Consider the following 22,920-nt stretch of genomic DNA (forward strand, 5'->3'; position numbering starts at 1 on the left):
TCATCTTGTTGTGATATACATAACGTATAGCATTATACATGCATTATGTATAGCATCGATACATAATGCTATACTTTATGTATTTCTTCATTTTAAGTTAAAGGGGTCTTTAGTTTATTCTTTCTCAAATCTGAGATTGCTCTGAGTTTCTTACTGAGCTTCTTTTACCTTCATCCCAGGTCAGGAAACGTTGTCTGGACAAGCTTTTCATTTTCCTTTTTTGACCAAACACTCAGAATCAAAACCCTTTTAAAGCTGATAAATCTTGATTTTCCCTCAGGTTGATTTGAGGACAATAGCATTCCCAACTGTGCTACCTGCAGTCCACTTATAAATTAATTTATTTATCTATTTCTATTATGACAAAAGGTTGCTAATTGTTATGAGACTCCAGCTCTCACACACTAAATCCTCTGATACAAGCATCACCTAAAAACAATGAACATACTTTATGACAAATCTTTTTCCAAGCAATGAAACAGTTCCATTTTTTTTTAAATACTCTTGGTGGATAACAGTTATATATGAGCAGTAAGAGTAAATTTGTGCTCTAGTGTTATATGATTTTTAAAAAATGCATTAGGCTCACTTTTTTATGCACCACATGACATTTTCTATGTCATCTGTGAAATGAAATGATCAAAACTCCACCTCATATAACCTAATAATTCATAAAAATAGACATGAAGACAAGTTCAATGTGGAAAGCATTTCCAGAATAACTTCTGTAATTTTCACTGCCAGTAACTCTTTTAGTTTTGACATCACTTTTCCTGAAGACTGCAACCCAAATCATCCTTCTTTTGTTCGTGCCGTAATGATGGCAGTGAAGACTATTTTCTATTAACATAGGAACACACAAAGAGGTTACTTTGTGTGTTACTTAGCTCAACTAAATTCAGGCAATTGAGAATCTTGGAAACAAAATTTTTAAGGGAGAAGGATGTTGAATAATTTTTATGTTAATTGCTTAATTTTTCTTCACTGTATGAGATGCTGTCTCCTGAGCTGAGATAATGGTGATTAGAAACAAAATTAAGCAGAATTAAAAAATAACTTTTTGCACCCATTTCATCTGTTGTTTATTTGATGTTGCTGATTCATTTGCTGATTCATTTGAAAGTAATTTTTTCTTATGTTATGTATATTTTATAAGGTGTTCTCCAATATCACTAGAGGGCTCTTTTAAAAAGTTTTAAAACATACTTTTTAGTCATAACAACAGCAGTGTCATTTGCCAATAGTGATGAGTTCCTCTTTCTTTTAGAAGGGCAATATTGGACAGTTGCAACCATATTATGAGAACAAACTTTGCATTGTAACGCACTAACTGAATAACTTATCTGAGTCAGTTATTCAGAATAACTGAATCTGAATAACTGATTCAGATAAGTTATACAAGTGTGAAAAATAGCTTCTTAAATTAGGGGACGCATTAAATATTCAAAGAGAACTGTGACTTTCTGTGGCTTTTTGAGCTGTATGACTATTTTTTCTGTGGCCTCTTATCCATGTGGGGTTGCAGTGGGTCAGGTGCCTTGCTCCAGCAGCCATTGGCTGAAATGCGGCATACATCTAGGACAGTTTGCCAGTCCATCACAGAGACGTAGAGGACCAACAACCATACATGCACACACTTATAAGATCAGATTAAAGTATTCATTTGATCTAACAGTCAAGTTTTTTGGAGTGTGGGAGGAAACTAGTGTAACTACAAATAGCTCACACATACACAGGGAGAAAATGTAAATTTCTTGCAGAAATACGTTCTTGCTGCAAGGCAGCAACACAACCAGCTGCCCCATTATAAAGCTTTATAATTTAACAGCTAGTTTATAGAAATGTTAATAGATAAAACCGGAAAATCTATAAATTAATCAAAATCTTTACCAGTTACATTCTATAGTGGAAAAACACATGCTAATTGACAATAGAATGAAATGTTTGAACCACATATTGAGCTCTGAATAGGGCAACAAAAACAGAGAAATAGCAGCTTCAAGCCATGCTATTTAAATGTTTAAATGCACTACACTTGCTCATCTCACCACTATGGCCATATTAAGAAATCAGGTAAGAGAGTTAAATGTCAAGCAGAGGAAATAAGTGGTGGTTTAGCTGTGAAAATGGGCCCCCTATGTCAGAGTCTTGAATGCCTCTGATGTCTTCTTTTGTTTCCCCATTATCATGGCAGATAAAACATGCAACACTGACATTCTTGTGCCTTTTAAAGTTGTAGTGGCTGTTTGTCATCATGACAAAGAACATGATGTGCTGGGCAGACATGTTTGAGAATACAAAGCTTTGATATTTGAAATCCCCTTGTTGACTTATCCAGCATATCTACTGAAAAACATTTCTACTGGGATAATATTTGGTCCTCATGATGAAGGACCAAACATTTTTAATTCTCTAATTAAACTCAGAACATCTCCTGCAATAATAGTTGCATTTCAAATGATTTTAAGTCTTTTGTCGCTAGATGTCAAAAAGATTATTTTGGACGAGTTTAATTTAAGGACAAAGAGAAAAAGAGCAAAACAAGGATCATGCAAATAATATTCTCAAGTTTTTGGCAGCCTTTACAAAGAGGGCCCACGGGATTTCATGTTTTAGATCTGTCTCTGCTCCAGTAAACCAGATCCAAGTGATTGCTTTTGCCTTGTCAGTATGCCATAATATGCTGCAGAAGTAATCATCTATTCTTTCAATAGGTTTGTGGCAGGAACAAAGCACTTAAACACACAGGACAGTGGGAACTGGTGACCAGGGTTGACAAACTCTAGCATAAATTACTAAAACATTGTGCAGATTTAAATGGAAGAACCAGCATATGTTTCATACATGTGGATGTGCCATCACTCTTGACTTGATACATAAATCCAAAGTGTTGTTCTTTGAATAGCCCCCTTTAAAATGGAAGTGAATATTTCTGAGGATTTAAATATACAAGTTGTTTCAAGTAACCCTGGATGTTTGACTTTTGGACTATTGCAACAATTGTATCCCACTGTCTCTGGATATCCATCCAAATTGACCAACACAATTAAAAAATAAGAAATCTATTCTGCATTCTTAGAAAAAACATATTTAGAATAACAATGAAGCCATTTTTTTTCTTTCAAACCCTTTAGATTTTCTGTTTAAGTTTGAATGCAAAAGGTTTTTTGTAACATAAGTCTGTGTCATATGGTTCTCAGAAGAAGCACCATTTCAATATGTCAGTTCTCTGTGAATACTAAATAAAACTATAACACTTTTTTTCTAGAAGCACAGCTCTAAACATATTCACCATTTTGCCCACATTAAACATTCAAACCTTGCCAATACAAAAAGAAAATAAAAGAATGACCATTTATAAAAGAATTAGAAATACCACATTACATGTGATAAAAAAAAATAAAAAATATTAGCATTCTTAGCAACCTTTCAGATAAGAATAGTTTCTGCATAATTTGAGGTTAGGTTTATCCTACAAACTCTGACGCTTCAACAAAAAACTCACACCCTTCTCTTTTAATAGATCCTTCATTTATTGTTGCAGTTAAACTTGTCTCTCACCTTTTGTAATTAATGCATTTTCTGTTAAACAGGGAGCTTATTTTCTACTTGGTAAAAAGAGATCATTTCCTGTTATTTACAGGAAACGATTGTTTTGGACTCAGTCACCACATAAAAACAAGTTCAAGTTTGTTTCAGTTTCTGTAGTGCAACTTACAGCAGTCGTAATTTTGAAAACTGAAAAAATGTAAAAATAAACTGATTTCTGGAGCATTAATTTTGAGACAAAAGGGGGATTTTTTTTAAACTGTGGAGTTTAATTTAATTTTAATACATAAGCCTCTTGTTGCCATAGGTAAAACCCATATTTCAATCACATATTACTAACATTTCTGTAATCAGCAAGTTAATATGCATGTTATTTATAGTTAATTAATATTATAAAACATTATAATGTTTTTGGTCCACATTTTACAGCCTGAATAACTGCAAATTACATCCAAGATGAAGTCCCTCTGTTTTCCTGCAGAGTGGAAGAATGGAATTTCATAACTTATGTCCTTTCTTATATTTAGTCCATACTTTAGGATGTGGTGGAAAACGTACTACACTGAAGTTTACATTAAGAGCTCCACATACCTTTACTCTGATATCATTAGTAATTTTAGCTGCTCTTGCATTTCATTTTTGCTTTTTTTTAGAAGCTAGAAGAATGTAGAATTTGTCGCACTCAAAGGTCAGTGTGGCAAATCAATTGAGTAATCATCAGTGTGGGTTGAAACAATGCATTAAATATAAAATGATTGTTTCTTACGACTGAAACAAACATCTATTTTGACAGATTTTAAAACGTGGGTAAACGTGGATTTTGTGAGAATGTGTTGTAGTTTCTAAAAGCTCCCAAAAGAGGGCGACAAAATAGCATCTCAGCTGATTCTAAAGATCCGACGTTTAAAATATTATAAATATCTACACTTTATGTTCTTTAAAAACAGGAGATGAATAAGTGCTTTCACACGTATATTCATTAATTCAGATTCATTCATTTATTCATTCAGATAAATTTTATTTTGATAAATATACAACATTACAAAAAAGAAACCAAACTAAAGAAACCAATAATTAATCAAAATGAATCATTCATAGCCTCAACAGTCTTATGTCCAGTGTTGTAAGCACATTGGACATAGATGATTTGTCATGTGTTGTACACATATTAATCCACTGTTCTGTGGGATTAGAGAGTGCTATCTGATGGTGCTAACTGGATTTCTTAATGCAAGGTTAATTTCTTCAACATTCTTCTTTCTGCTCAGTCAATATGGAGAGTCTGGGCATTCTTTGTTGTTTATCTTTTCTGACTATACATTCTGTGTCAAGGCTCTCTTTAGAAGTCTTCTCAAAATGCTTCAAACAAGTTTTATTCTGTTCACTGATCAATGTTTTTAGTTAAGCTCTTCTACATTAACTTTCTATCATAAACTAAAAATACAGACATATTTGGAATAAAACATACAAACAAATGAGACATAAACAAATCAACTAGATCTTTTTCAAAAATTATTGTCTGATGAGCCCTTTCTAGCTAGCTTTATATTTACAGTATGAATACGTTTTCATTTTTAGCTTATCTGTATTACTAATGTACAAGTATGATATAATGCATGAGCTCGTGTGAAAGTAAAATCTGTACATGTTTATTGAACCCTACTGTCAAATTGGAATCAGCAAAACTCCTGGCACATCCAGGATATTTGCTGCAAACATCACTAAATCTAAAGTTTCTCCTCCTTTTTCTATAAACTTTAAGATGAGTAGATGATCAAGGACAAGTGGATGTATGCAATGGATGGATGGATGCATAATGCATAGAGAATCTACACAAAGTTTTTTTCTTCAGACAGGTTGCTCCACCGTCAATGACTCAGTATAAAATGCTGTAATGCCATTGCCAGAGTGTGCACAGTATAGCGCAGTTCTTAGATCTCAACTAAAGCATCTTTGACGGTGGAGTAAACTGCTTCCACTTCATTCTGCTCCTCTGTGACACAATGTTTCATCTGCTCAGCATGTTTTGTTGTCAAATCCTCATCTTCACACTCCAGCGTCTCACATTCCTTTTTACTATCATCTTTCCTTTGCTCTTTCAGTCTAGTTTTAATCTCTGCATATTCAGTCAAAGTGCTCGCTTGTTTCTTTGCTGCCTCTTTTGTACTCCTTCTCTTCATGATTGAGAAATCAATGCTGGCATATTGCACATCTTTTGAATCTTCGCTCGTTTCTGAAGCCGACTTCTCTCCTGCAATAGGTATGTTCACAGCTTCCTCTTGCGCAGGGGTTATGTCACTTTGAACATCCTGACCATCGTCGATCTGTCAGGTACAGGGAGAAACTAGATATAAAATAACACACAGCACAGAGAATCCAGACAAAGTTTTTTTCTTCAGACACCTAATAACGCTAGTTATTAGGTGTCTGATAACTGACAGTGACTCATTTATGACCAGTCTGAAAAGTAGAATAGCTCTCACTGATGAATCTTTACTCAACAGTTTTAAAACCTATTGAGATGCTGACATGCAGCTGCATGAATCACAATCAAATCTTTGTTTCCATTTATCTTTTTACCGACAAATTTATTCTCATACACAACAAGCACTGCAAAGATTTTTTTTCTTTTTCAGCCATAACTTTACTTTTGTTGTAGATGTGATGTCAAACCTGTTAAAATGTACATATTAAACTGCTTTTCCAAACTGTTCCATCATTCATTAATAATGGCTTTTTTGAACAATGGTAGTACTGGAAACAATGGCAGATCAACTAGGCTACACATCTTGATTTAAATCCTGTTCAAAAATTTACTCATTTGTATTTTTGAAGAGGACAATGCAACTGGTATTAAGAAAAACAGTTTAAGCTCTGATGAATTGAAGTATTATTTATGCATGAAAACCCTGAATTTGTTTTCTGATTATTTTGAACTGATCATTTTCTTCTAGCAGTACAAATATAGGTACCCGTGGATCATCTTGAGAGATCATCTTCAGAGTTCCATCCTCATTCTCAGACTTCTTCAATGTCTTCCTGTGGAAAAATATATTTTTGCTTCTACTCATTAACTGATACAGATAACGATCAATATGCTGGCATCTTTACGGTTTACTAAAAGAGTGCTTTATTTCCCCTGAAAAGGGATTCAGTTAAAGCAACTAACGAATACCTGCATTCCTCTATTATGTGATAAGCTACAATACAAAAAATAAACAAAAATAACTTGTTTATTCTACAAAGAAAATAAAATGGACAGTCTGTATTTTTTGTTTTGTTTTAATCAAGTGCTTTACTTGAGATTAAAAATTATTTTTAGCTCTCTGACAGCCATTTAATGTATTTAAAGTGGAAGGATCAAACATGGCATATGGTAGTTTGTTATTGCGAAATCACAATGAACATAAACCAGAGAAGGCAAAAGCAATGTCTCTCTGACAAATTCACCCACATAGGGTTACATAAGCTCTCCAACTTGACAATGTCCCAAAAATATGCAGCAAAAAGTATTATGGCTGGGAAAAGAAACTGTTCTGATTTTAATCCTACAGAATATTTATAAAGGATCAAAGAGTGTAGTTAAAAATGCAACCTTTCAAACTTGAGACAGTTTCAATTGCAATTCACTCAGCAAGAACGGGCCCAACTATACCTTCATAAAAGCATGTTTTATTGTAAAGAAGGGAAGCTGCTGCCACTAATTAACATAGTGCCATCCTTCTATCTCTTTCTAGTTTTATTTCAGTAACTCTAGGAAAAATTGAAATATTTTTCCTAGATAACACAGACGTTAATTAAAAACTAGAACATACCTGTTACATTTTGCAGCCAAATAACAAATGATAGCTGAAAGTAGAACCCCAATCAGAAAGGCAACAATGACTTGCAGGCTGAAAACCTTTTCTAAAATAGTTTTGGACTGAATGGCTGTGAGGAGAAAACAGAGAGAGAAAACAGCGTCAAGCCAAGTTACTATAGATCAAAGCATAATTGCACTGGCTTCGTCATTTGGCCATAATGATTGAAATGAGACAGTAAAGAATGTCAAAGCAGATGTGACTGGAAGCTGTGAAGAAGTACCTTCTTTTTCTGTGAAGTATTCTTGGATTGTGAGGTTTTCTTTTGCGTCTTCATTTTCATGGCTGCTGTCACATTCAAAACTGACATAATGGAGATTTTTAAGGGATATGGTGACAGTGCTGTTAACTCTGTGGTTTGACACGGTCTTAATGACAGAGTACTCTTTGTGGACCTTAAGCAGAGGCCATGTTATAGTGGGTAGAGGAAACCCCTCAGAGATGCACACACAGGTCAGGAGCGCTGACTGATGCACACATCCAGAACTTTTCAGTATCTTTGAAAACCCTGAAAAAAATTATAAGTTATGAGTGTGAGATAAATTATGACTTAGGCTCTGAGCTTCATTACTGATGTTTACTTACAAGACACTTTTACATCAGCATATACAGACACTGTTTCATTCAGGTGATTCGCTGTGCAGACATATTGCCCAGAGTCCTCAGTTGTCACATTCGAGATGACAAGTGTTGCCGATCCGGTGTTATTTTGGGAGTAAATCCCACTTCCTGAATGTCTAGTCCACACAACAACTGATTGAGGAAAACTTTCAACGTTGCAGATCAGATTCAGATCATCTCCTTCCTTCACAGTAGTCTTTCCATTGATTTGAGGTTGTCTTTTATCTATGGGACCAACATTACATTTTAAACTGTATTTTTTAAAGTAAGATCATACTCCATAATGTATAATGGATACTGGATAATGGTGTTTGGAGATAGCTTTGGCTCACAGGCTTTCAGTAAAATAAATCAGTTATATTACAAATGGGAAACACTGTGAGGTGTTTTTTAGAAACTAGAAAACTATACATTTAAAGCTTATGATATTATGTGAATAAAGAAAAATGCCTTGTCCTTTATAAAAATATTCATGATTTTCTTTCACTTGCAGTGTTTGACATAGGCAATGATCCTTTTGGAACATCTTACAAAAATTATTTGGTGTTTGGCTGGGGTTTACTTGGTTCCAAAGGACACTCTCACACAAACTGGGTAAATATTTCTCAGTTTGTAAGAACAAACTTCTGGTAAACATTAGACACTGCAGGTTCAGTATTTACTGTCACCTTAATTCATATTTGTATCCACATTGATTTTAAACATCCAGTGGCTATAGTGATTCCTTAAATTTAACTGAGGAGACAAATCACAAAACCAACAAGTTTTCAAATAATATACTCACAGTTTACTTTCAGGGTCACAGTCTCCTCTGTGGTTATGCCACTTATGAAGCTGACCTTACAGGTTACATTGGTGTTGTGGAGCTTAGCTGAAGAGTTAAAGGTCAAAATCGAACTGTGCATATGTGACACAGCAGTCAGATTCTCAGTTTTAAAAGAAGCAGTCATGTTTCCTGTAACATTAGCTTCCATTTCTCCTTTTCCTCTCCACATCCAGGTGATGTTAGGAGGAGACCCAGAGCAGAGACCAGGAGCAGTGCAGGTCAGAGTGGCCTGCTGTCCCTCAGTCAGTGGAGGAATCTTCAGTGAGGGCCTTTGGCTAAGATCTGATGGAAACATGGTTGATGAATAAAATCAAGTGGAGATATCATTACTTATTTTACATCTGAATGGAACAAGCTAATTTTAGCTTAGCTGATGCAGTTCCTACAATCTGCCAACAGAGGTCAACAAACACTGACAGTTTCTTGTGAGTTATTTTAGACACTACAAATACAAATTTAAACCACGTTGCATATATTTATACTAATCACTAAATTGAAGAACCAAAGATGTTCTTATTATTGTCTTTCATACCTTTAACAGAGAGACTTGTTTTTGAAAGGAACGTAACTCCATCTGACGATCCATGGTAAAGACCATTAACTCTGAGCTGATATGATCCAGAATCAGATGTGGTGAGGTCATTGATCATGATGCTGCAGTTCCTCTGACTCACATCAGGATCCAACAGTAAAATCCGTCCTAGAAATTCTGAAGGAACCTTGTCACGATTTATGTGAAATACTATGTCAGAGTCACCACATCTCCTTTTCCATGATTCACATTTAAACCAGACAATACTTTTTGGTGTAAACCCATCAACAGTGGTGAAGGAACATGGTATCACAACACACAATCCGGCTTCGGCTGTAATTACTCCCTCATTGAGAGAAATGCAGTATCCATTGTTACAGTCTGGTTCTCCAAGGGCTGATTCAACTGGCAATGTGAAGGAAAAGACCAAAGTAATTATATATTTGTTTTTGTTATAACTCTACTACAAAACCTTTGCAAACTGAGGATACTTCATCAAATCAATCATTTTTATTAGTACAGAACCAAACAAACTCTGTAAATGTTTCAGGATTTATACGCTTTTTATAAACTTAACAGGGATAAAAAAACATTTTGTGATTACATTTATCAGCAAATCAAGATAATTTAATATCAAAGTGAAATATTGTCACATAAAAATTGCTTTAAGCACTACATAATAATAAAAGAAAATGCTCCTCATACCTCTGTATGTGGTGGAACCCCACAAAAAGAAAAGCAATGTTGTCCAGAAGACACTAAACATGGTTTGATTCCTTGGTGGTTACTCTCCTGTTCCTTCAGTACAGCATGAACTTTTAAAATGCAGAAATGGATTCAGCGGAAAGTTCAGTTTTGAGATGCCAAAATATAGCAATACAGGATGTTACTTTTTTTTCCTCAGTTATATAATTGTGACATGCCTCCGAGGGGAGTGGCCCTTTCTGGCAGCCAGCTAAATTAAGATTGATCTTAGCAACAGATTAGTTAAAGGCATAATTTGCATTACCTACTAATGCAGTAGTCTTTACTATCCTGATTCAGGATGATTTTAACCCTGGTTTTCATTCACGTTTAACAAGTTACCTTATACTTTTTCTTGCAGACCAATATCTGATAAAAGTATGAGGACTTAAAGAACTTCACTCTATAGAAAGTATCATGAATCATTGTTTTCTTTATTTTTTTTTGTTTTGAAAATTTCCCAACACATTCTTCACTGAGGTTTGCTCTGCTTTCCTTCTCTTTTTTTGACTCATCTCCGTTTTGAGCAACATCAGCATTTCACAAAGTTTGTTACCACATTGTTAAAAAAAAAAAAAACTTTTTTTTTACAAACATAGGCTGTGGCCCTGATTTCTAAATGACATTCTATGCTCATCGTATTTTGAAAAAAACAATACTTGTGGAAGCAAAATTATATTATTGTAATTTTTACTATTGTAAATTCACAGAATTATCTCCTTAAAGCTGACAGTAGACCAGTAAAACTCATAGTTGATTAGTCATAGAAACCATGCATACTCTGGGACATTTTAAAATTTTTATTATTTATGGAATACTTGAACACAGCACTAATTTCTCTTCAACCCCTGACAAGAATAACAAGGGTTATTCTTGCCAGAATAACCCCTGTTATTCTGACAAGAATAACGGGGGTTATTCTTGTCAGTGCTCTATGTGTAAACTTTGGATTAACTCTAAACTTTGGATTAATGGTACTTATTGAAAATCTATCAGAAACAAAACCCAATACTTATTGTGAAATTGAGTCAATCTTAAAAAATTCTAAAAACAACAATGACATTTTCCAGATATATTGGTACCAACAAGTATGTTTATTATACATTTACTAAAAATGAATACAATAAAAATATATAAACAAAATATGCCACATTTGATCTATGTCATTACTTTTATGTTATTTTTTTAGTCATAGTTTTGGCCTGCAGGATCATATGAAAATATCAAGTACAGTGGAGCTGATTAATGACAGGACTACAAATCAAAAGGGTGAACGATTTTGTGAATGACATAGTGAGAGTATCCCAAAATAAATATAAATATAATTGTATGTAAAAAGTTGTTCTTTAAGCTTCATCAGATACTATTTGAATACATCCTGGACATGTTCCCCAAGTCATAGAGTCTTATATGTTCTTTTTATTCTGCCTTTGAATTTTCATGGTGGTGGGTAAAAGGTCCAATTTCACATTCAATAAATTGAATATTTCTAGTGCAGATTGTAAAAATACAGTAAATGATGCATGTATTTGCCTGATTCACTTTGCCATAACAAGCATTAATATAAGTTCAAATGTAGCAGTTTATAAATGCATTAAAAAGAGCTGTACAAATATACCACACGTATACTAACTTATACATAAATGAATATATGAAATAAACAATTTTACAATTAATCTCACCCAATAATTTAAAAAAAGAAGTCCATTGAGTTTCATTGCACCGTGTTGACATCCTGCCATCCTGCATAATGGACCCATTTGTCAAGTGCCTCAATGCGCGAGTTGTAAATGCATCATATTGAAGTCTTACATGTAGATTTTATATTCTACACTAAAAGAATAGCATTCATAAAAAATAAGTCTATAATTAAAACGTGACATTTTAAAGACATGATGGTTATGAAAACATCAACATGGATCTATGAGACATCATAGATGTCTTGTTTGAAGTCAGAAAACTTGGGAGATTTTCTTGTTCATTGGTTAACAAGTATTTGGTCTGCCTTTTATGCATTTAAACACTAAACCAATATCTTTACAGATAGATGTTCTGAACTATGATTTGTGCATCTGGTTTCAGGAGATAGAAACCATGACTATCACTGTATTTTATAATCATGGCATCTTTATTGTATTCTTGAGCTTTAGGGGGTTATTCTGTGATTCTGTCTTGGACATCTGGTCTTAATTTTCAACTCTCCTTAATTAAATCTTCCACTTCTGCATACTCTGGTTCCTCAGCCTCTTCTTTCACTTCTTGGACACAGTTTTTCATCTCGCTATCCTCCTCAGTTATTATCTCCACTTGATGCCCTTTTTTCTTGTTTGTCTTGATTTCTGCATATTCCGTGTTTTTGTTTTCTGAACTCTTTATCCATTTTGTAGGAATCCGGTTTAGAAGGGAAAAGTCAATGCTGGCATACACCAATTCCTTTGGACCATTGGTAGCTTCAGGAGTTCCTGCCAAAGCTTCTTTCTTTTCTGTCTCTTGAACAGGTTGGCCATTCAACATCTGCCAAGTATAATGAAAAACACATCAGTAAAGTTGAGAATTAACAATTAGTTGTAATTTGCTACCAAACTGTCTTTACCTGTAATTCAGGTGGAGTCAGAGTTTTTTGTTTTCTGATTTGCCTTTTCATATAATCGCAGCTTTAACAGTTGAAAAGCTATTCTATACTTTTCGTCATTCAGAATCCAAATATCAATAAATTCAGATTAATTCACATGTTTCTCAGTTTGGATCTGAAAATTGTTTGTGTTCTCACACTGTCATCGATTTAATACATTTAAGATCCCATTGAATTTGACTTTTCACTATTATTCTTTTATACTGCTTTTTTTTTACTGAAGAAGGAAGTCAGAATAATGTTGCAAATTTAGGGGGTTGGTGTAACATGCAGGTCTCCTTTATGACCAACAAAGCTGCGATTGTTCTCTATTTCTGCAGTGCTGCTTTATTAAGAAAGCACCCTCTACAGGCAACAACTGGCCAACTTGTGAAAGATCAAGTGATTCAGTGAAACTTGCGCAAAGTGACACAATTGTTTTTTTTAAGGGTAGAAAAGGAAAGGGGAGACTACGTTTAAATTTTTCTCACAAAATAATCAGTTGCTCTTAGAAGTGTAACTTGCTTTTTTAAGACTGTAGAGATAAACAGCTTCTCACCCATGTGGTAAATCTGAGCATGGGTTGCTGTCCATTTTATGTACAAATCTGTAAGAAGTATATTTTACAATTTTAAGAGACGTGTAGAATATTAAAAACTATTTATGGTTCTGAACCCCCCCACATTCTGGTATTTACATAGAATTACATTAGAATTATTATCTATTATTTACACGTTATTTAGATATTTTACTTCACAGATAAACACAGAATAATCATTGATATCAATACTTATCATACCAGTGGCGTAATCATCTCCAGAGATTCACCCGCATTTTCAGAGTTCTTCTGTTTTATTCTGAGGAGACACATTATCTTTACAGTAACAATTTAAATATATGTTTATTGTTGAAAATGTAAATTAAGTTATAAATGTTTGATGTACCTGTAGAATTTCATCAACAAACAGTAGATGATAGATGCAAGAATGAACCCAATAAAAAAGGCGATGATGATTTCCAGCATGGAACTTTTTTCTGAATTAGTTGTTTGCTTGTTTACTACATTGAGAACAGAAACAAAATATGACACAACTATTGCTTGCTAATGGGTAAAAATAGCTCATTTAAGGTCAAGTTAGCATAATTATTTCCAGCTGTTTTTGTAACTGAAAAACTTGACTTACTTACATAGCCATCTGACCATACTGACGGCAGAAAAGCACATTAAAGGAGAAGTTAAACGTAGCAGAAGTGTAAAAGCTGCAAAAATGTACCTTCTTCTTTTGCCCAGAGGACTGTGAGCTTTTCTTTTGCTTCCCCATTTTCATTGCTGCTAACGCATTCAACACTGATGTTGCCATGGTTTTTAACCATTATGGTAACAGTGCTGTTGACAGTGTGGTTTGACACAATGCTGGTGATGGAGTACTCGGTGTGGTCTTTCAGTAATGGCCATCGAATGGTAGGGAGAGGAAATCCCTCACTAAGACACACACAGGTCAAACCGCCTGGCCGCAGCACACATCCAGAGTCATTCAGCACCTTTGGAGACCCTGTAAACATACAATGATCGTCAGTTTAGGATAAACCATGTATAGTTTAATTGTGCATAAAATATTTCCTCTTACAAGTCACTTTTATGTCAACATATTTAGTCTCGGTGATGTTCTCATATTTTGCTGCACAGCTGTATCGTCCAGAATCTTCTTCTGTCATGTTGAGGACAACAAGAGTAGCAGATCCATTGTTGCTGGTGGAACTAGTTGTGTTGCTTGGCTGTATGCTGAGTGAATTTTTAGTCCACATGATTAATGATGGAGGAACACTGTCAACACTGCAGGTCAGATTCAGAGCATCTCCTTCCTTTATGGTTTGGCTTCCAATGATCTGAGGTCTCCTTCTGTCTGTGAATGACATACAATTATTTTTAGTTGTTTTATGAAATACACTATGTTTTAAGTTTAAAACAAAAGTATGTCTAGATGATAACATTTAAAGCTAAAGATTCAAATAGAGCCCAGAACAAGATAGCTAAACTAAATAAACAATAAGCAAAATATAATAAAAAGTTGTTGAGCATCAAATTATTTATCTTATTGATTTTGCTGATGAACTCGCTCTAACTTACAATACAATGAAAACTGAATTAATTCCTTACTGATCATTTTATTGTAAAACTTGATTTAAGATCTTTGATGACTGAAAATGAAGGGAACTCAAAACATTTTCTTCTTATTCTCACACAACCAACAACTTCCCCTTTGGAAAGTCTTTTTATTGCTAAGCATATGAACACAAAAGCAGAAGAGGTTTTGCATATCGTCTGCACCTCTCTGTCTCCAGCATATAGCACTGTGGTAAAAAAGAGAAGAAAAAAACAAACAGAAATTATACAGTACTTACATGTAACTGTTACATTTATTTCTTCTGTTAGAGTAATATTTGGGATATTTGCTGTGCAGATGTAAAGGCCTGCATCTGCTGCTGTAACGCTATTGATGAACAAAGTGCCACTTTGTTCTTGCTTGCGATTCTCACTGGTGTTCTGCAGTTTCATTGAAATATTAGTCTGCTGCTTGTTTCTTTCAAATATGGTCAAGTTGATAACTGAGGAGGAAAAACTGTCAACAATGCAGGTCAGATTCCGAGCCTCTTCCTCATCAGCTGTTGTTCTGACAGAGATATGAGGCTTTCCTATATCTGGGAAACATATTTCAGTCAAATATGTTAAATAAAGATAAAGAATATACACAGTTGCACTATTGCTACAACATGTAATGTGAAACTAAAAAATACCAAAAGTTAACTCAGATTTATTTCCTCAGTTTTTGGAAATGATTTTTGTTGGAACATACTTACTTGCCACTATATGATTCTTTTCTTCCATGGTACTGTTATGATACGTTGCTGTACAATTGTAGCGCTCTGCATCATCCATTGTTTCTTTCGTGATGGGAAAAGTGACATTTGCCAGTTCATTTGGCACATAGATGCAAAATGTTTTACTTAAGGTATCTATTTTTAGATTGGTTTCTGTTCCAGATTTAGTCCATCTGACAACTAGTGGCTGAAAACTGCCAACACTGCAATTCAGATTCAGAAGATCTTCCTTCACAGTTGCATTTTTGAAATCATCTGTGGATCACAAAATACAATTTTAGAAAGTGTAGTTTAGCTTACTTAGACTTTTACAATCTATTGCTTTTAAAGTCAACTTGAAGTCAGTGCTACAGTATGTCTTGCAAAACTAGACCTACTTTATAACCTTTATTACATTATTGTCACCTTATACCTATAGACTGCATTGCATAGTGCCTTCCAGAAGAATAATGACTCTTGAACTTTTTGTATTTTAGTAAAACCAAAATATCTTTATTTAATTGATATTGTTTTTGTAACATGCCTAAACAAAGTAAGACTTTATTGTGTAGTGGTGGAAATTTACCACAGGACTATTAAAATACTTTAAAAATAAAAATCTTAAAAGTGTAGTGTATTTGTATTCAGAATAAGCTTTATTGCCAAAGGTTGTGTGAACAAAGCAGGAAGTTTACTTTATCTTTTTAAACATCCAGGCATAAAGCACAAACATTCGGCCTCCTGAATCCTGATGATAGTTTGTAAAATCAACATTTACTGTTCTCACAGCTACAAACTTTCTCTAATCTCTTTCTCTGGCTCAAGTTCAGATACATTTAATAGTGCATTATTGAAAATAAAACTTTGGGTTTTGCCAAATTATCTAAGCTTGATTCATCGTTGGACTTTTGCTGGGCCAGCTTAACACTTGATTTTGCTTTGACAGAAGAAAAGCATCCAAAATGTTATTCCTGACTTGTCAGGTTTGTATATTTGTCCTCCGGATGCTGCTTGTTCTCTAATGTTCTTTAACATTAGAGGACAATGTTCTCTAACCCAACCCTTGTTTATCCAGGGTTGGGTCACAAAGGCAGAACAGCTGTTAAAGCAGCTGTTCTGCCTTGACAGAACAGCTGGAGTAATATGCAGATTAAATTTTCCTGGTGAACTCTGTTGACCAATTAGGTGACTTCTGAAGGCAATTGTTTGCACTAGAATTTAGTTATGGGTAAAATAATAAACAGTTGAGTTGAAATGTACACTGTACTGATTTTTATTTCAAAACAATCTTGAATTACGTGTTTTTCTGGCTTCATAATTGTGTTATATTTTGGACGTTGCCTTATTTTTCTCTCCAGAATAGTTGAATTTGAACCATAGCTTGTCATCATTAACCGGGGAGCCTTGTTTGAAAATATAAAAATGATTTATAAGAATTAAATCCTCATTTAAAAACCATAGTTCAGTATAAGTGTTGTGCCACAAACACTTCATCTGATGAAAAGACATGCTTGCTGAAAATGATTAAGAAGAATATACTCACATGTTACTGTTACTTCGATTTGTTCAGTTTGATTATTGATCAGGTGTTTTGCAGTACAGATGTAAAGCCTTGCATCTTCTGCTGTCACATTAGTTTTGGACAAAGAACCATTGGCATCTTTCCCCTTCATGGTGTTTTCAGTGCTGATGGAAGCACTAGATGAATAGTTGGGATGCTGGTTAATTTTTGCTTCTGCTTTAGTCCACTTGATAACAGCGAGAGGGAAGCTGTCAGCACTGCAGGTCAGATTCAGATGGTCTCCCTCCTTTACTGTTGTTCTACCAGAGATCCGAGGTTTTCTGAGGTCTGTGAGGGCAGATATTTAATACAAAGCATAACAAGACATACAATTGTATTTTAAAACAGATATGTGATAACCCCCACAAGTGTTAAGTATTCTAAAGAAATAACAAAACATTACACATGAAATCTCCAAATACTGACTTAGAAACCTAGACATGAGTTTTATTTCTGAAAATGTACTTACAATTCACTTTAACATGGATTTTTTCTGTCATGCTATCATTCTGATATGTTGCTGTACAAATGTAACATCCAGCTTCTTTTGCTGTTACATTCATGATGGAAAAAGAGGCATTTTCACTTTTTTCCTGTCCATAGACTACTGTGCTGTTATCTGCTTTACTTAAAATATTGTCCTGCCAATTGATTTCTGTTCCAGATTTAGTCCATTTAATAACTGATGGAGGAACACTGTCAACACTGCAGGTCAGATTCAGATCTTCTCCCTCCATGACTGTTGTCCTGCCAGAGATCTGAGGTTTTCTAACATCTGTTGAGTACAGATTAAGCAAAATGTTTAAACACTTTTTTGTAAACTAATGGAACACCTGAGGTTGAAGCTTAGATATCTATCCATTATCTTTTGTTTATCCAGAGTTGGGTCACAAGGACAGCAGCCTAAGTAGGAAGACTTAGACTTCCCTCTCCCCAGTCACTTAGGCCAGCTTTTTCAAGGCATTCCCAGGCCAGCAAAAAAAGATCCACCCTCCAGGGTGATATGGGTCATCCACAGTTTCCTCCCTTTGGGATAAACGTGGAACATCTCACTAGGGAGATGTCAGGGAGGCATCCTAACCAGGTATCCAACACACTTAACTGGCTCTACTCTGACTTCCTCCCGGATGACCGAGCAACTCATTCAATTGCTAAAGCAGAGCCCAGAAACCCAGAAACTAATTTTGGCCGCTTGTGTTTGTGGTCTCATTCTTGAGGTCACTATTAAAAGCTCATGACAATAGATGAAGTTAGGAATGCAGATCGACTGGTAAACTGAGAGCTTCCTCTTTTAACTTGGGTCTCTCTTCACCAAAACTGATAAAGCACTCACATCACTGCAGATGCAGCACCAATCTGCCTATCAACGTCTCGCTCCATTTTCCCTTCAATAGTGAATAAGATTTTGAGATACTTAATGCTTAATGCGTCCACTTGAGGCAGGATCTCAAGTCCTGATGTGAAGAAAGCACTCTACCCTTTTCCTGCTCATGATCACGGCCTCTCTCTATACTATAGAGCCTATAACCTTTGTTCTACCAGAGATCTTAGGTTTTCTCAGGTGTATTGTCAGATATTTAAAATAATGCATTTTAAAACAGATATTTGATGACATACGCAAGTGCTAATTATTCTGAAGAAATTACAAAATCTTACACTAAATAATCCTGACTTAAAAGCCCAAAGAATTAGATACCTTCTGCAAATTCACTATGAAAATGTACTTACAAGTCACTTTAACATGGACTTTTTCTGTCATGCTTTTATTCTCATATGTTGCTGTACAAATGTAACATCCAGCTTCTTTTGCTGTTACATTCATGATGGAAAAAGAGACATGTCCACTTTGTTCCTGCAGGTAGACTTCTCCACTGTCTGCTTTGCTTAAATTACTGTCCTGCCAATTGATTTCTGTTCCAGATTTAGTCCATTTAATAACTGATGGAGGGACGCTGTCAACACTGCAGGTCAGATTCAGATCTTCTCCCTCCATGACTGTTGTCCTGCCAGAGATTTGAGGTTTTCTAACATCTGTGGAGTACAGATTAAAGAAACGTTTTAAACATTCTGTAATGAATGAATAAATCATGTGAGGCTGAAACTTAGATCATTGTATAAAATTGTCTGAGAAACAGTGATTCTACACCCATTTCACTGTTACATGAATTTCTTCTCTGAGAGTGTAGTTCAGGGGTTGTGCTGTGCAGATGTAAAGTCCAGCATCGTATTGTCTCACATTAGTGATGGAAAACGAGCAACTTTTTTTTTGTCGCCGACAGATTTTATTGCTGTCATACTTTTTAGATACATTGTGACTCTGCTGTTCAGCTTTTTTATAGATTTAGTCCATTTGATAACTGATAGAGGGAAACTGTCCACACTGCAGGTAAACTTCAGATCATTTCCTTCTTTAACTTTTGATCTACCAGATTTCTGAGGTTTCTTGCATCTGCAGAGCCAATATTACAAAATATTTAAACTTTCAGTAAAGCAGAAACACAAACAACGTCCTTTGGCCAGCAACAATTGGCAATATGTTATTCATATACCAATTAATAAATCAAGAAAGCAATTTAGATTGTAATTTGTTGTGGATGTATTTATCTAAATAAATGTATTTTTTCATGAAAAATCTCAGCCAACATGCCACTGTTATTTTAATTGTTTTTCTTAGGGTGTTATTCAGCTATTGTTGTAAGTTGTAATTAAAACATCATCAGCAGGATTTGTAAGACAATAAGGTACTCACATGTCACATTCAGACTCACAGTTCCCTCTGTAGTTATGCCCCCTGTGAAGGTGACTTTACAGGTTATAAAGGTCTTGTGGTGATCAGCTGATGCATTAAAGGTCAGAGTTGAGAGGTGTCTCTTTGTGAAAGCATTCAGATTCTCCGTTTTTAAAGCAGTAATGTTTCCTATGATGTAAGAGTCTTCCTCTCCTTTTCCTCTCCACATCCAGCTGATTTTAGGAGGAGACCCAGAACAGAGACCAGGAGCAGTGCAGGTCAGAGTGGCTTGTTGTCCCTCAGTCAGTGGAGGAATCATCACAGAGGGCTTTTGGTTCAGATCTGATGGAAACAGTTCATTGAATGCAAACTCACAAAACTTTTTATCATCTTGAATTCGATGAGACAGATTGAAAAACGGGATATTGTCTTACACTTGGAAAAACAAAACAAAAATTTTACTAAATAAACTTTTGCAATCTGATCTCAGAGGTAAATAAAAATAGTGAAACAAAATCTGAATATTTAGAATACAGGTAGTTTTTTTCCTACCTGTTACTGAGAGATTTGTTTTTTCCTTAAATGTAAATTTATCTGTGGTTTCTATCCCCACAACTCGGAGCTGATACGATCCAGAATCAGTTATCTTGAGATCATTGATCATGATGCTGCAGTTCTTCTCAGTCATGTCCGGGTTCAGCAGTGACACCCGACCTTCAAATCCAGACCGAATGTTTTCCTTGTGTTTGTCGGAGTGAAATATGGGGTCAGAACCTTGACATTTGTCCTGAGATGGTCCACATTTGAACCAAATTATATTTTCAGGTTCAGAGACAGAGGTGAAAGAGCAAGGTATCACAGCACAGAGTCCAGCTTCTGCTCTTATTTCATCCTCTTTGAAACCAACACAGTAGCCCTCCTTTTGACAGGTTTCTTTCCATTTTAATGCATCTGTTAGTAAGAAAAACAAGTAATTCAGGATTTGTTCATAAATTATTTCAATGAAATGAAACAATGCCAAAGCAATTCCTGACAAAAGTTTCTTGTGATTCAGTATCTATACAAACCAGATATAATTTATAAGATATTTAAAAACTAACGATTAATCTTTCCTTATGTTTCAGCACATAACAGAAAAACTGCATTTATGTGCAAATTTGTGAAACAAACATATCAACTACAGGAATTTGCCATAAATATTGTTACAAGCAAATGTAGATACATATACATTTAATGTTTTTATTTTTAGTATTGATTCATGTTCATGAATTAGACAATTCATACATTACCGTTAGAAGGGAGAGACGCGATTAACCAGATGAAAACAAACATCCTGATTTGAAGCTTGAAACATTCAGTTTCTTCCAAACAGGGAAGAAACTTTTATCCAGGAGTTTCAGAAAAATACTGAAACTGAAGCAAAGTTCAGACATAACATCATAGATACAAGGCAACATTTCTCTTCTGGATTTTATTTCAGTATTGCTGCATTTTATGAATGTCTGAGAGAAGCTTTTGCTGCCTAAATATGACTTTACATATTTTCAGTAAAGACAAATAAATGTGATTGTGAATAATTAAAATTTGTAATCATCAGGAGAATTTATCTACAGTACACCTCTGTGGCATTATAGGGCTGAATTGAGTTTTAACTTTGTTTAGCAAGATAGTATTGATTTTTCTCTTTAAGTCTCCCTCACACACCCACATACACCCACACAAATATTAAATTATTTTGTTCATTAATCTGATGAGAGCTAAAGCATTGTGTTAAAGATTTATTTACCTCTTTTTCTGTCCACCTTTCCACTCGTCTTCAGTGAATTTCTTCACAGGCGTCTGAATTGCCTTCTTTTCTCTTTCATATTGCTTCCCTTTTGTGCTGCATTAAGAATTAGGAAGTTGGTTTGTGAGCACTTTTATGAAAAATGCTGCTCAACCAATGAGACTGACTCATTGGTTGAGTAGCCAATGAGTCTGACTCAGGCTTTATAGTTTATAAAGCCTGAGTTTATAACAACTAACAATTCTATCAAAGTCATCACAACTTTAATATGTTGTGATAATGCATTATTTCTTTTCATTATTTCATCATCATAAATCATGTACTAAAAGGTTGTTTTGCTTTATTTTTATGATTAAGAACATGGAAAACTTTGACAACAGTACTTTTTATGAGGAAGATGGTGGACGGCTTGAGGCTCTTCCTGCCAGCCCCTGGTGCTGACGGGTGATGTCATGTTTGGCCACGTCCCTCCAGCTGACCGACTTGCTCACTTGGAGGCTCATAGGAATACACAGATAAGACTGGGGGATAAGATCGACTTCACATGGAAGTATTGGCCGATCTCCCAAAATGAAGGAAATTAGCCCTGATAAATTGATCATTTATCATGTTTGTGATTCAGTGTCACAAACATGATACTGAATCATGTTTGTGACATGATTCAATAATGGTTGCGCTTCAAGCCTGCCATTTCATTTAACTTCCTCTTTAGAGCCCATATTTGCAGAGACTTAAGAGTTTGATCATCTTCACTAGTTTTTTTAGAAAAACCATTGCAAATGTAAAGCCTATATACAGTACTTAGTCCTGTGGTAGAATCCCTGCTTCGTCTGTCTCAGTCAATGTGTCCTTAGGCGAGACATTTCACTCATTTCACTGCTGGTGGTGATCAGAAGGCCTGATGGCTCAGATACATGGCAGCGTCACTTCTATCAGACTGTCTCATAGTAGCTGTCTACAACGTATCTTACCACAATCATTATGAATGTGCATCTGCATGGCTGAATGAATGATTATAATGCTAAACATTTTGGAATAATTTCATTTACCGGCCACTTACTTATTGCTTTAGACACCCAACTACAATGGTGCTGACACCAATTTAAGTAAAGGATCATTGCGAAGTTGAGTGCTGAGTCCTCTACTGCTCACTATGTTGCCTCATGGTTGTTCAGGAGCAGCTGCAGGTAAAGCAGCCAGTAAGTTTTCTGGTGACACCATAGTTGTAGATCTTAGTCTTGGC

General features: G+C 35.0%; 2 protein-coding genes across 3 annotated transcripts; both read right to left on the reverse strand.

Annotated features, from left to right (window-relative positions):
* Positions 1 to 4,546: 4,546 nt before the first annotated feature.
* Positions 4,547 to 10,235, reverse strand: LOC129370817 (sialic acid-binding Ig-like lectin 5). Of its 2 annotated transcripts, XM_055047019.1 has the most exons (8): positions 10,094 to 10,235; positions 9,389 to 9,793; positions 8,815 to 9,138; positions 7,995 to 8,255; positions 7,633 to 7,917; positions 7,365 to 7,479; positions 6,522 to 6,588; positions 4,547 to 5,873 (listed from the first exon to the last, which is right to left on the reverse strand). In XM_055047019.1, the coding sequence occupies exons 1-8, from the start codon at positions 10,152 to 10,154 to the stop codon at positions 5,481 to 5,483; spliced, it is 1,911 nt and encodes a 636-aa protein (XP_054902994.1). In that variant the 5' UTR covers positions 10,155 to 10,235; the 3' UTR covers positions 4,547 to 5,480. The 2 variants fall into 2 exon arrangements, with proteins under 2 accessions (XP_054902994.1, XP_054902995.1); XM_055047020.1 differs by lacking the exon at positions 7,995 to 8,255 and having other exon boundaries at positions 10,094 to 10,234.
* Positions 10,236 to 11,203: 968 nt separating this feature from the next.
* Positions 11,204 to 22,180, reverse strand: LOC129370855 (hemicentin-1-like). The gene is made up of 12 exons (XM_055047070.1): positions 22,120 to 22,180; positions 20,444 to 20,842; positions 19,913 to 20,233; positions 18,892 to 19,194; positions 17,146 to 17,451; positions 15,603 to 15,878; positions 15,147 to 15,437; positions 14,372 to 14,647; positions 14,018 to 14,296; positions 13,688 to 13,802; positions 13,543 to 13,600; positions 11,204 to 12,646 (listed from the first exon to the last, which is right to left on the reverse strand). The coding sequence occupies exons 1-12, from the start codon at positions 22,178 to 22,180 to the stop codon at positions 12,326 to 12,328; spliced, it is 3,006 nt and encodes a 1,001-aa protein (XP_054903045.1). The 3' UTR covers positions 11,204 to 12,325.
* Between the last annotated feature and the right edge of the window lie 740 nt (positions 22,181 to 22,920).

Source organism: Poeciliopsis prolifica, unplaced genomic scaffold, assembly GCF_027474105.1.
Source record: "Poeciliopsis prolifica strain line A6 unplaced genomic scaffold, Auburn_PproV2 SCAFFOLD025, whole genome shotgun sequence".
Classification (NCBI taxonomy): Eukaryota; Metazoa; Chordata; class Actinopteri; order Cyprinodontiformes; family Poeciliidae; genus Poeciliopsis; species Poeciliopsis prolifica.

Coding starts and splice junctions, on each gene's coding strand:
- LOC129370817 (XM_055047019.1), bottom strand. CDS start 10,154: ATGTTTAGTGTCTTCTGGACAACATTGCTTTTCTTTTTGTGGGGTTCC. Junction 6,589..7,364: donor TTGGCTGCAAAATGTAACAG/GTATGTTCTAGT, acceptor ATTTTTCCACAG/GAAGACATTGAAGAAGTCTG. Junction 5,874..6,521: donor TCTCTCAAGATGATCCACGG/GTACCTATATTT, acceptor TGTACCTGACAG/ATCGACGATGGTCAGGATGT.
- LOC129370855 (XM_055047070.1), bottom strand. CDS start 22,180: ATGAGCCTCCAAGTGAGCAAGTCGGTCAGCTGGAGGGACGTGGCCAAA. Junction 20,234..20,443: donor AACAAATCTCTCAGTAACAG/GTAGGAAAAAAA, acceptor TGTTTCCATCAG/ATCTGAACCAAAAGCCCTCT. Junction 17,452..18,891: donor AGTCCATGTTAAAGTGACTT/GTAAGTACATTT, acceptor CTGCCCTCACAG/ACCTCAGAAAACCTCGGATC.